The sequence below is a fragment of the Chrysochloris asiatica genome, unplaced genomic scaffold (assembly GCF_000296735.1).
Source record: "Chrysochloris asiatica unplaced genomic scaffold, ChrAsi1.0 scaffold00116, whole genome shotgun sequence".
Lineage (NCBI taxonomy): Eukaryota > Metazoa > Chordata > Mammalia > Afrosoricida > Chrysochloridae > Chrysochloris > Chrysochloris asiatica.
The window spans coordinates 3,675,484-3,689,243 of NW_006408634.1; the positions used below are offsets into that span (position 1 = coordinate 3,675,484).

The window sequence follows — 13,760 nt, forward strand, 5'->3', positions numbered from 1 at the left end:
TAGCTAGGTATTTAATGCGTTCTAGGTATTCCAAAGGAAAACAGTCTGTGGATGAATGTTTGAAATCCTTTTCTAGAGAAAACTGTCATGTTCTGCTTGGAGCAAGTATCTTAGATTGTATTCTGCAAGAGCTACAACACATGTTCCCTTCTTCTGATACGCAGGAATCCCTCCTTCTGGGACAAATATTGTCTCCATTTTGAAGAAAGAGACAGAGTTCTGGGCAGTAGAGAAGACCACCGAACTAGCAGAACACCCAGGTAGGTGGGAATGTCCGAAGATGTCAACATAGGTGCCCTCGTTTCTCAGAGCTGCTAGAGCAGACGCCCAGCATGCAGGTGAGGCTTTCTGTTGGCTCTAAGTGAAGGTCATTGTCTCTCTTCAGCTTCTGCTCCTCAGATTCTTGGTGGTCTTCATACAGCATATGGCTTTGTTCTGGGCCTGAAAACGTGATTGACTTGAGACACACTGACCACTGTCTCATGAACATAACAAAGACATCTTTATTCCACCATGGGATTAGGTAAAATGTCAGCTGGTTAAAGAAGTCACACTAACACATACATGTATTTTGGGAAAACTCTCCCACACATTTATTTGCTGTGAGCAATCGAAGGAAGAATGTCTCCCCTGTTCTCTTCTGCTCTCCACACACGGCACTCTTCACATGTGTAAAGCATGTCCTTAGCAGTGCTGCAGCTCCAGCAGACATGCTGTTGTCTGGTCACTGTGACGTCTTTGGTACCATGATTTTGATAGGAACAAGGAAGGCTGTTTGAAAGGGCTGTTTGTGCCTCCTTGGTTTTTCCTTCTATAAATGACCTCATAGACCTCATAGCTGAGGCCTCCTTTGGAAGCATCTGTCCAGATTCGATGCTCATTGAAGACCTTCCTTTGCATGAGATAGCAAAGCATTACTGCCTTTTCCATTGCAGATGATGCCCCAGGAAATGTTATAGGACTTTCTCTAGACCTCTGAGTGTTCAGGCCCCTCTGGGATTTCTAGACTCCTGCTTCTCTATACTTCAGGATTCTGTATAATAGGAGAGGGGGTGTCGAACTTCTGAGTTTCTTTAGTCAGCAGTACTCTAAAGATACGGGACAAAAGATCCACTTTTTGTTTTTTAACCCTAGGCCTTCATGGAAACCTTTTCCTTCACGTTCTCAGTTTAAGTTGATGGGTAGAACAAATAGCACCTTCTCAGGGCCCCCATCCAATCCAGTGTCCTTCCTAGTTTACTTCCATGTCTTGTGTTTGCCTCCTGTTTGCGTGCTCTATATCGACAAGCGTAGTCGTTACGAACCAGGCTGCTAACCTCAAGGTCAGCAGCCCGAAACTACCAACTGTTCCACAGGAGAAAGTTGAGACTCTCTGTTCCTGTAAAGATTTACAACCTCGGAAACCCTGTAACAGGGTCGCTATGAGTCAGAACCGACTCCACTGCACATCACCACCATCACTAGTAATAGACTAGTGGTGTTGAAAATCTTGGCTTTTCTTGGATTTGTGTTCTTCTAAGTTTATAATTTTTCCTGAAACTGAGTATTGCATCTTGAAGTTTCTAAAGAGTGAAACATGCCTTCCTCTTTCTGCTGGGACAGCGTACCCTTGAGTAACAGACAAGTTGAGTTGGACTTCCCTCAGGAGGAAGATTGCCCTGGGTCACAGAAAATTCCTAAATTTTTATTAGTACATGTCATATGAGGAGGCTTCAAAAAGTTTGTGGGAAAATTCCATTACCTATCAATTCCATTTTTCCACAAACTTTTTGAAGTCCCCGCGTATTAGACTGGTAAATACAGAAGTACTTCCTTAAATGAATGAGTCATGTGATCAGCATGTCTCAGGATTCCGATACAGAAAGTGTTACAAGAGAACAAAATGGCTTCTAAGTATGTGCTCCAGTGTCAAGCCCAGTCTTCGTGCAGGAAGAAGGTGAAACTCAGAACCAGCATAAAGCCAATTCCCATGATGTGGAGGTCAGGTATACCTCCACTCTGACTTGCTCACTATTTCTCCCACTCTGCTTCTCTGCTGGGTTTGACAGTTCATTGCTGTGGCCATAGAGAACTCAGACAATACTCATTTGTTGGTGAAGTGACTTGTTACAACTTGGGATATGGATCAACTTGGAAGTCACGTGAACAACTCGAAAGGCCGGGATACAGTTCATCAACTAGGAGAGCTCTCTCAGCTGCTCTAGGCCATACACAAGCAGGCTGCTCTTCTCTGAGGCACGTCATGTGATGTCCTGTTCTTGGCCGTACTATTTCATAGCCTTCCTGGGACTCTGCTCTGATTGGACAAGTGTTACCGTTCTTTAGTTTTGCTGGCAAACCTTCAGCTTCCAAATACTCAGCTCTCCTTAACCATGGGACAGCAAGCCCACCACAGAGACCTCCCACCAGTCTTCTGGTTCCTTCATCTGCCTTACCCTGTCTCGTGCCGCCTTTACTTCACTTAAAGCTCTTGACCCATAATACAGTTCTTCTGGATGTCCTCTCTCCCATTGCCTCTCTCTGATTCTCTGTGGTTTTCAGCACAGGGACCCTCTGTCCAAAGGATGCATTCTGCTCTGAACTCTTCTTGATGATAGTAGGACCCCTTCACCCTCTGTGGCATTGGGCTTTCTATTCCTTCTCAAGGCGTGGTCCTCCCAGCCAGATCAGGAATTGAGCAACCTCACTGGTAGACCTGCAGCGACTCAGCTTGTTTGGTGATGCACGATTGTGACCTAACCAATCATTTTCTGACCAAATTCTAAACAACCCATTTATGTGGCTACAAAAGCCTCCATTATACTTCAAGAGGGCTCTAGAGTTTGTAGAATGGCACAGTGCCCCCTCACGTGCAGTGTGGCAGCATGGATCACGTACACCCACTCCTCACTTACTAACATATTAAGATGTAATAACATTTACATAACCGCCAGCTGAACCACTGAGAACCATGGCCCAGTCCAGTGGATACGTAAACCCTAACCGTCACAGCCAGCGTTGCTCTTGCCTCCCACCTCAGCATTCATTACTGCTAGAGGAATATCATTAATGTGCAAAATCTGTAGATTTTTTACTATTGTCATAAATGCAAAATGTCAACGAGGTCATTAATAAGCGAGACATCAGTACATATTAGGGAGTGTGGTGGCTCTGTGAACAGCAGCTTCAGAATCCCTACACGGTTGTTCAGAGTTGGAACCAACTTGACCGCACTTAGCAACAACAAGGTGTACAGTGCTGAGTCTCACCTTTTAATTTTTATTCATTGGGCACGTGAATAAAAATCCACCTCAAGCTGCTTCCCAAAATATGGAAATAACCTACATCTCCACTGTCCCACTCCTCAGCTGTTTGTCACCCCATCCTGTCTCAGATGCTAACCACCCAAAACCAGTTCAGAGCTTGGAACTAAAATAACACTGTCCTTCCAGTTTCCCAGGTCTATAGACACGAGTCAAGGAGCTCTGGTAGCATAGTGGTTACGAATCGGGCTGCGAACCTTAAGGTCAGCGGTTCGAAACTACCAGCCGCTCCACGGGAGAAAGATGAGGCTTTCTACTCCCGTAAAGATTTACACCCTCGGAAACCCTGTACAGGGTCGCTATGGATCAGACCCGACTCGATGGCACTTAACAACAACAACAACATAGACACGAGTCAGAATTCATTTCTTCAGGTAAATGCTGGTCTGTGCTGGCTCAGTGTTCCTGTCATTCCCTAGAATGACTCAGAACCCACAGTAAGAAGTAACTTACAGTAATAAATTTGATATGACCACAAAAGGATGTATACACTAAGAAAGTCAGAGGTTTTGCTTTAGGGAAGGTCCACACACCAAACTTCCAATGTTTATTAGGCACGTACAACACTGTGATCAATCCAGGAAACGCAAGAATTTCTTTGTTCCTGGGCTCTTGCTCATTGCACCTCATTACATATTCATGATTGGTACCTCCTTTATTGAATCAATAAATAGAGATGATTACTTGCATCATGCCCCTCAACCTACCAGAAATTATTTGCCAGGTGTGGTCTTTGGGGCTCCCAGTGTATTTGCACATGTTTAGCTGTTGCCTGGCTATTTTAGAAAATGAAATCACCTTTGTGGCTGGAGAAAATTCCTAGGACTTTTGTCCGGACCCAGAGACAAAAGGCCAAATCTAGTTGTTTGTCTCACACTAGGGTAGGAGTTTCTCATGAGGAGTTCATTGTCCATGTGCACAACCTCAGATCTTTGAGCCTTTTGACCAAAGTATTTTGTGCCATTGTTCATTTTTCTTCAACAAATACTCTTTTGCTACATCGTATTGAAAGGAATTACAATGTTGAACAAGGCTACATTTTTCAGTTCTACTGCATTTTATTTATTTATTTATTTTTACCTATTGAAGTGATTGCTACATTCATTTTATACTTTTTCATGTATTATAATGCAGTTGCTTTTTTACTTATTCTGTGTATATGAATCGATATAACTCTAATTCCTAAAATGTGACTATTAATCACATTCCCAGTTGTCTAATAATTCCTTACCCTCTGACACCGTCCACCCACAAGGCACTCCCTCTTTCTGCCCCCTAGCCACCTGGAGCTAGTTCATAGCTCACAAATTAAAGGGACACCTTCCTTCAGAGTGCCAAATGAACGCATGATCACCTACCACAGGCTTTGGAGTCCACACAACACTCGACTTACACCTACCTGCTGGGCACAAAGTTTGCATGCCATCCTCACTAAGGTCCATTCTGGCCACATTTCCTCCATGTTGGAGTCATTCTTTTGGTAGTCTGGTATGTTCAGTGTTGCATGCACAGCATGATTCAAACATGTCAATTCTTTTTCCACCTTGCCTTGTCAGAGTCCAACGTTCCTATGCATATGAGGTCATTAAAAAGATCTTGGCCTTGTCAGGTGCACCTTAATCGTCAAAATGATGTTTGCTTTAACACTTGATACAGCTTTTCCCAATGCACTATGTCTTTTGGTTTCTTGACTTCTGCTTCCTTGGGCATTGGTTGTTGATCCAACTAGACTGGAATTCCTGACAACATCAGTATCCTGGTCATTTAGTATATTTTTTATTGGTCCAGTTGTGAAGACTTTTTTGGAATGTTCGTGAGTAATCCATGTTGAGTCCCATGTATGATGTGATTATTGTATGGAAGAATGGTGTCGGGCAGTATATGGCCTGTATATGGCCTCCTCTAACTTCATAAGGAAAGTGAAGGATCGAGACGAACAGTCCACGGCTTGATTCCTGTAAGGTTGTACTTTGACTCCTATGCAGTGGTTTGATATTTTTAACTTCAACTTGAACTTGCATTTTACAGTCTGTTTCACAGACGGTACATGACTTGATTCTGATTGATAATGCTGAGAGCTTTCATCATGTTAAGGAGTGCTGGTACTGCACTGTGTTAAGCATTAAACTGTAAGTGCGAGGTCAGCAGTTCAAATCCTATGAATTTTGTATTCTTGAACATTGGAAGACCATAGTGGAGAAGTTTTAAACTTCTCTTTGTTATAAGAATTCGTGCTAGTGTAAATTTATGCTTTGGGATATAAAATATTTTCTGTTATTAATAGGAAACTTATATTCTTTGTATGTTTTAGACATCTTTTCTACACGTATGATCGAGGAATTATCAGCAAAAGAGATGATTGATAAAGGAGAATTATTCCAGAGAGTGCTGTTGGGAAGAAATGAAAGTCACAGCATCGAGGATTTTCACATTGTGCAAGTTATGGAAAATTTGCAAGGCCCTGAGAGTCAGTGGGGAGAAGATAAAAGAATTAACAGTAGACTACCTATGACCCATAACAAAATTTTCACTGATAGAAGAGAGCGACATATGAAAAGAGATGCAGGAAACAAGTATATGACTTATTTTCAAGATACGGTTGGATTAAGCTTTCAGTCCCATGTGGATGAAAAAGTGGAGACATCTGTCAGCAGTGGGCCTTTGGTTCCATCTCTTCAAAGAATTCCTTCTAGTATCCAAACCAACATTTCTAATGAGTATGGGGAAGTTTTCATGCATCCTTCATTATTTATGTCACACCAGAAAAGTCACAGCAGAGAGAAGCCTTACAAATGTAATGAATGTGGTAAAACCTTTAACTGGAGCTCAAACCTCACTAAACATCAGAGAATCCATACTGGAGAGAAACCATACAAATGTAGTATGTGTGGCAAGGTCTTTACTCAGCGTTCAAGCCTTAAAAGTCACTACACAATTCACAGTAGAGAGAAACCCTACCAATGTATTGAATGTGGTAAGGCTTTCTCTGGACGGTCAACACTTGTGGAACATCAGCGAACTCATAGTGGCGAGAAACCCTATGAATGTAATGAATGTGGTAAGGCTTTTACACGAAAATCAGGTCTTTTGAAACATCAGCAAATTCACAGTGGAGAGAAACTTTACAAATGTACTGAATGTGGTAGAGCTTTTAGCACTCCATCAAACCTCTGGAATCACAAAAAAATTCATACCGGAGAGCAAAAGTACAGATGTAACGAATGTGGAAAAGCCTTTAAGTGGGGCTCAAATCTCACTAGACATCAGAGAATCCATATTATAGGAAAGCCATATACCTGTGATATGTGTGACAAGGGCTTCAGTCACCCTGCAAGCCTTAGAACTCATCAGAGGTGTCATACTGGAGAGAGACCTTTCAAATGCGCTGAATGTGGTAAGGCTTTTACCCAGAAATCAGGGCTCGTGGAGCATCAGCGAATTCACAGCAGAGAGAAGCCTTACAAGTGCAGTGAATGTGGTAAGACTTTCAGCAGTCGATCAGTCTTCCGGAAACATAAGATCATCCATACTGGAGAGAGTCCTTACAAATGCATCGAATGTGGTAAGGCTTTTTCCGAAAGATTAAAACTTGTGGAACATCAGCGAATTCACAGTGGAGAGAAACCTTACAAATGTAGTGAATGTGGTAAGGCATTTACTCGGAAATCAGGTCTTTTGGAGCATCAACAGATTCACAGTGGAGAGAAACCCTACAAATGTACAGAATGTGGTAAGGCTTTTGCCCGAAAATCAGGTCTTTTGAAACATCAGCGAATTCATACTGGAGAGAAACCTCACAAAAGTAACAAACGTGGCAGGACGTTTTATAATCCATCAATCCTTTGGGAACATAATCAGATTTATACTGGAGATTTCAGTCAAGCAATAGGTCTATAAAGTGAATAATAACACTAGGGGGAGATGTACTATTCAATCAACCGTATAAGACCAGCATTTTCCCAAAATCAAAGCCCAGAAAGTAGGAAAGGGTAAGAAAGAAGGGTGAATGAAGATGGGAACCCCCCAAAAAAAGAAAGCTTTTGCCTTGAGAAGATTGCAGTCAATGTCATGGAACAAAAAGTGTATTAATCGAACACTCAAAAATTTAATTTGCTCAGTAAAATTTCACCCAAACGACAATTAAAAAAAAAAAAGTTTTTGTTTTTTCAATGCAGTAAACGCCAAACAGCCATAACTAGGCAATTACCTTACGCTGTGTTTGCTAGTGAAACAAAACCAAGGAAGACAGGTTTATATTGAGGAACTGACGCCATTATAGAAGTGAATAAATTCCAAGTCCAAGGTGCAAGAGCTGAGGAACCCAAGGTTGGCAGGTAAGATGACAGGTAATACAGCAGGTCACTGGCTTGAGTCCAAAGAACCAGAGGTTGGGTGACAGGTCAGATAATCGGATCCAGGCTCAGCAAAAAGTATACAAGCTTTGCCCAATTGTCCAGTATACTGGAAGCAGGCCACACCCCAGAGGAAAATGCCTTTCCTCTAATTGGCTGCTCATAGCAGCTGTCATCATGCATTGGTTACCACATCTTAACTGCCAAACCAGACAATTCAGGCCCAGTCCTTTTCACACAAAACCTCAACTATCAGGAATCCATACTAGATGGAGACTATATAAATGGAATACATACAACAAGGGCTTTAATCACAATGAAATCCTTAGAACTCATCACATAATACTGGAGAGATTAAAATTACAAACAACACACTGAATGTGGGAAGGTCTTTAACCATAATTCAAAACTCATTAAATGTAGAGAATTCACACTGTAGAGAAGCTTTAGAAATGTTATGAGTTTGATAAGGCCCCGTTGATAAAAAACTGTCCCAGACAGATTACATCCAGGGATTAGGGTTCCAACACTGCATTCCATAACCAGAGAATTGGTAAATAAAGTGCATTCCCACAATGATTTATGGAGTGGCTAGTGTCTAGAAACATGTTTTTAAAACTCAGATTCCCTACCCTTTGATTACATTTTCTAGTGTACTTCTGAGGAACAAGCTTATTCAGAAAGCCACAAGTCAACAGACATTTCAGATCTACTTGGCAGGGTTGTTATATTGCATATACTATATTAATGTGCTGTTGTCTATGTAATTTTGCAGCAGATAGCACTGTCCATTGCGAATGAGGGACAGCACATTGGGTATACCATGAGAGATCATTGAACTTAGAGGGATTGCAACGTCATATCAATAAATCGTGTATTTACCAATTTACGCAGGTTTTATGGACCCCTCTGTTGTGAAGTGGCGCTGTAGACTGCTAACTGAATGGTTGGAGGTTCAAATCCTCAAACACCCTTTACGGGGTCTCTGAGTTGGAACCAGCGTGGCACTAAACAACAACAGCATGCAGTTTTAATAATGGATACATCTGTTGGGACTTTATTAACTAAAACTACCTATAAAAGACTAGAAGTTTCAAAGTAGGGTTTGAGTTAGGGTTTAATGTTTTTATAATATTGTGAATATGAGAATTGTTCTGTTGGCAACTTTGTATGTGTGCATTTTTCCTGTACACATTTATGACTGGGCTTTTTCTTTGCACAATTTTTGTGTGAGCTTTTTTCATGTGTTCATAGAACCACTTCACACCATACCAAAAAACTAATTCAAAATGCATCAAAGACCTAAATGTTAAACCTAAAGCCATAAATTTTTCCTGAAAGAAAATTATGGTAAACTACCAGCTGTTCCATGGGAGAAAGATGAGGCGTTCTGCTCCCGTAAAGATTTACAGCCTTGGAAACTTTTGCAGGGTCACTACGAGTCAGAACCGACTCCATGGAACTTCACAACAACAACAACAACAACAAAAGATTAACAACCACAAATGCACAAATAGAAGACAAATGATTGAGACCTCATAAAAATGAAATGTGTATGTTTAACAAAACAGAAAACACAGTCTTCAGACTGGGAAAACTATTATTGAATAATGGGCCAAGAACATGAATAATCCTTCACAAAACAGGGCATTCAGGGAACCAACACACAAATGGAAAAATGCTCACTCTCACTAGCCATTTAAAAAACTTCTGTTGAATTGATTTGAACTTGTGGAGAGCCTGTGGAAGAACAGAACTGCTTCTTGGGGTTCCAAGGTTAGAAGTCTTGACATAAAACTGACATCTTTTTCACAAAGGAGTGGTGGGACTTGAGCCATTGACTTTCCAGTTAGCAGGCTGAATCCTCAGCCACTAAGCTACTTGGGCTCCACATTAGCCATTAAACCAAACCAAGTGAACGCCTCTGCCATGGAGTCAGTTCTCACTTACAGCATTCCTATAGAGGGCTTCCTAGTCTGTAAATGTCAACAGAGCAGGTAGCAACATGCTCCCATGGTGTGGCTGGTGGGTTTGAACTGCTGACCTTGCAGTTATCTGCTCTGCTTAACTCACAGCACCACCAGGACTCCTTTCATTATCAGTTGTTGGAGCTATTTTCAGTCCCAACTCGTAGGGTTACTGAAGCTGTAAATCTTTACAGGAGCAGCAAGCCTCATCTTGCTCGCACAGTGCAGCTGGTGGGCTGGAACTGCCAACCTTGCGGTTTTCAATCCAGTGCTCATCCTACAGGGCCCCTGCGCTCCTCGTTAGCTGCTGTCGTTAGGTGCCAACAAGTCAATTCCTACTCATCGTGAGTGACCCTACGTAGGATTTCCAAGGAGCAGCTGGGAGATTTGAACCATCGGCCTGTGGTTAGTAGCCACTGCTTACCCTACAGCACCACACCAGGACTGCATTAGCCAATGTTAAGTGCTCTCCAGTCAATTGTGACTCATAGCGACCCTGTGTAGGGTTTCCAAGAAACAGCTGGTGGGTTCAACTGCCGACCTTGTGGTTTGCAGTCTAGTGCTGGTCCTACAGCCCCACTTCAGTGGTCCACTAGCTTTTGTAAAGTGCTGTCATTTGATGAAAATCTAAACTACAATGAGCTACTATCTCACTGTGGCTAAAATGGCTATTTAAAAAAAAAAAAATAGCAAATGTTAATAATGGGAGATTGGGAACCCTGACTGTAAAACAGATATGGTAAGTAGCATGGCATGTCTTCACAAAAACTAGAACTAGAAATGCCTGTACCCAGCAGTCTCACTTCTTGTTAGGTGCCATTGAGTCCATTTTAGTTCACAGCAACCATGCGCACAACAAAACAAACCACTGCCCAGTCCTGCATCGTCCTCAAAATTGTGACGTTTGAGCCTATTGTTAAAGTGCCATAAAGTCAATTCCAACTGGTAGCGACCCTATACAGTGTTTCCGAGGAGCAGTTGGTGGGTTTGAACTGCCGACCTTGTGGTTTGAAGTCCTGTGCTTATCCTACAGTGCCACACAGGAGTGAGGTTTAAGAGCTATGGACCAATGTGCACATGTATGGTTATTACAGCCTTATTCACAATAGGAAAACTATAGAAACAATCCAGATGCCCTCACTGGATGGATACTAAGGAAAATGTGATACACACATACAATAAAATACTACATGAACATAAGGAACAATGATGTATGTAGGCATATATGTGTATGGGTAGCTATAGGTGTGTACATATGTGTGCACAAATACAAGTATCTATACCCACATACAAACCCATTGCTGTCAATTCAGACTCGGAGCAACCATATAGGACAGTGCTGTCGAGTTGCTTCCAACCCATAGCAACCCTGTATAGCGTTTTCAAGGAACAACTGGTGAGCTTGAACCACTGACCTTGCAGTCCAAACCGACTTTGCAGTCCAGCGCGTTAACCCACTTCGAAGGTTATCATCAGAACAAGAGAAATGGTGTTAAGTGGCTGCAGTTCAATGGTATGCTCTGGTCTCGACTTTGCAAGTGGATGCAGATTTCAAAATTCCAACAAAAGATTCTGCAGAGAAAGGAATGTGCGTGTCTCCTTGGATTGCTGGTTTTATAGAGATGGGTGATGTAAACACCCACTATCCTCTCCCACGGCGGTCTCTAGTTTGCTGGGTTTGATAGTTCCCTGCAATGGCCACTCAGAATTTACAGAAAATGCTCGTGACTAAGGGGTTAATTAGGAAAGTAACAGGATCGGGAAAGATTCAGGATACATACAGCACTTTGATGAGAAGAGCCTCTATTTAGCTGTGCCTGCCTGCTAGCCCCTCTCTTCTCAGGCCCTCAACTGCTCAGGCCACTTCCTTGTTATAGACACGTGTTAGAAAGTTCTTTAGATCCATCTGTTAAGAGCCCAGGGGCACCCCACATTAGCCTTGGTCTTTAGGGTACTCTTCTGTCTCGCTTTATTGTCCTAAAATCCACTGTGCTGTTTCCTGCCCATCTGGTTCTCCCCCTTCTACTTGCCATTTCTCTGCCACAACTGCTAGCTGGGCCTGGGAGGTTCAAGGGCTGAATTCCCTTCCCATCTCTTATTCTTGGGGGTATGATGTGATGTTGCCCCTTGATGCCTCTTGTATAGGGTTTCCAAGGAGAGGCTGGTGAGCTTGAACCATTGTCCTGCAAGCACCACACTAGGCTTCCTCTGGGATGATTCAATTTAAGTCGAACATAATGGCAAAGGAGCTCTGATAGCGTAGTGGTTACGAGTCGGGCTGAGAACCTCATGGTTAGGAGTTTGAAACTACCAGTGGTTCTGAAGGAGAAAGAGGAAGTTTTCTGCTCCGGGAAAGATTTATAGCCTCGGAAACACTATACAGGGTCACTATGAGTCAGAACTGACTCCACGGCACACCACCACCACCACCACTGTAACGGCAAAAGTGACAATCCCATCATTAAGTTTCTGTCAAGGACTGAATTGTGTCCCCCCAAAAATGTGCCATGGACCATGATTCTCAGTGGTGTGGCAGTTATGTGACGGTCCTACATGAAGTGATTTGATGTAATAAACTAATAAGAGGACTAAGCGTGGGATGGTGGCGTGCAGTCAAGTGAGTTCTGACTCGCAGCGACCCTGTATGGGGTTTCAGAGGCCTTAAATCTTTATGGGAGCAACTGGTGGATTTGAACTGCTGCTAACCTTTATACTGCCAGAATTCCTTAATCCCATCCTGATCCTGATCCATTAAGGGAAATCCCCAGGGGTGTGGTATGCAACTTATTATCTTACAAAAGATCAAAGGAGAGAGAAATGAGCAGAGAAAGAAGGACCTATTTCTTTCGCCAAGAAAGAGAGGAGTGGAGTGCATCCTTTGGACCAGGAGTTCCTGTGCTGGGATGTTCCTAGACCCAGGGCACCCTGATGCTAAGATGCATGGGGATCTTCAAGAAATGCTGGGCCTACAGAGGCTGAAAGGAGACAAACTGACACTCTGTATTTGACTTCTAGCTTAGTAATTGAGAGAATACATTTCTGTTTGTTACGGCCATCCACTTGGGGTGTTCTGTTACAGCGGCACTGGAGAACGGAGACAGGCTCCATACACCTTACGTGACTGTTAACCACTCCCAGAGGGTTCCAGAAAGCCTATCTACATTATCAAACACTCCAACCCCCTTGGTGAGGCACAAGTGCCTCGTTTGCATAGTATCACCCAATCATTCCACCACTCATCTGTCAACTTGTCATCATGTGGTGCTGTGATTCTGGAAGCTATGCTACAGGGTTGTGTTGTCGTTGTTGTTGTTGCTACAGGTATGTTAAATACCAGCAGGGTCACCCACAGTGGACAGGTTTCAGCTGAGCTTCCAGACAAAACAGACTAGGAAGACGGAGAAACAGACTACTTCTGAATATTTAGTCACTGCAAACCTTAGGAATAGCAGAGGACTACTGTTGGCACCAGAATACTTAATATTGGAACATTTTGAAGCACACCAGAATATTGTCAGATATAGTGCCGGGAGATGAGCCCCTCAGGCTGGAAGGCACTCAAAATACAACTGGGAAATAGCTGTCTCAGAGTTGACTGAAGATGCTAACGCAGTATGGAGTAAAGCCTTCGGGACCTTCATTTGCTGATGAGGCACAACTCGAAAAGAAACAGTTGCAAACATCCAATGATAATCAGAATATGGAATGTACAAAGTATGAATCTAGGAAGATTGGAAATTGTCAAAAATGAAATGGAACCCACAAACATCGATATTGTAGGCTTTAGCTAAAATGGATTGTATTGGCCGTTTTGAATCTGACACTCATGGTTTACTATGCTGTGAATGACAAACTGAAGAGGAATAGCATCCCATTCATCATAAAAAAGAACATATCTAGAGCTGTCTTGGATATCACAGCACTGTGATAATATCCATGCACCTACAAAGAAGACCAGAGTCCTGGTGTGGCGCTCTGGGGAAATGCACCAGATTGCAAAGCTGTTTGAACTGCAAGGTCGGCAGCTCAAGCTCACCAGCTGCTCCTTGGAAATCCTATACAGGGTCATTATGGGTCAGAATTGACTCGATGGCACTTAACAACAACAAAGACCAGTTAATACCACTATTATTCAAATT

General features: G+C 42.7%; 1 protein-coding gene across 1 annotated transcript in view; it reads left to right on the plus strand.

Moving 5' to 3' along the window:
• LOC102835350 (zinc finger protein 888-like) overlaps nucleotides 1–13,760 on the plus strand; it is a 41,497-nt gene that overhangs the window by 14,587 nt on the left and 13,150 nt on the right. The window contains exons 3-6 of the mRNA XM_006868334.1: nucleotides 165–260; nucleotides 310–338; nucleotides 6,066–6,384; nucleotides 6,721–7,104. Of these exons, the coding sequence (XP_006868396.1) occupies nucleotides 165–260; nucleotides 310–338; nucleotides 6,066–6,384; nucleotides 6,721–7,104 (828 nt within the window). The remainder of the gene's footprint in view (nucleotides 1–164; nucleotides 261–309; nucleotides 339–6,065; nucleotides 6,385–6,720; nucleotides 7,105–13,760) is intronic.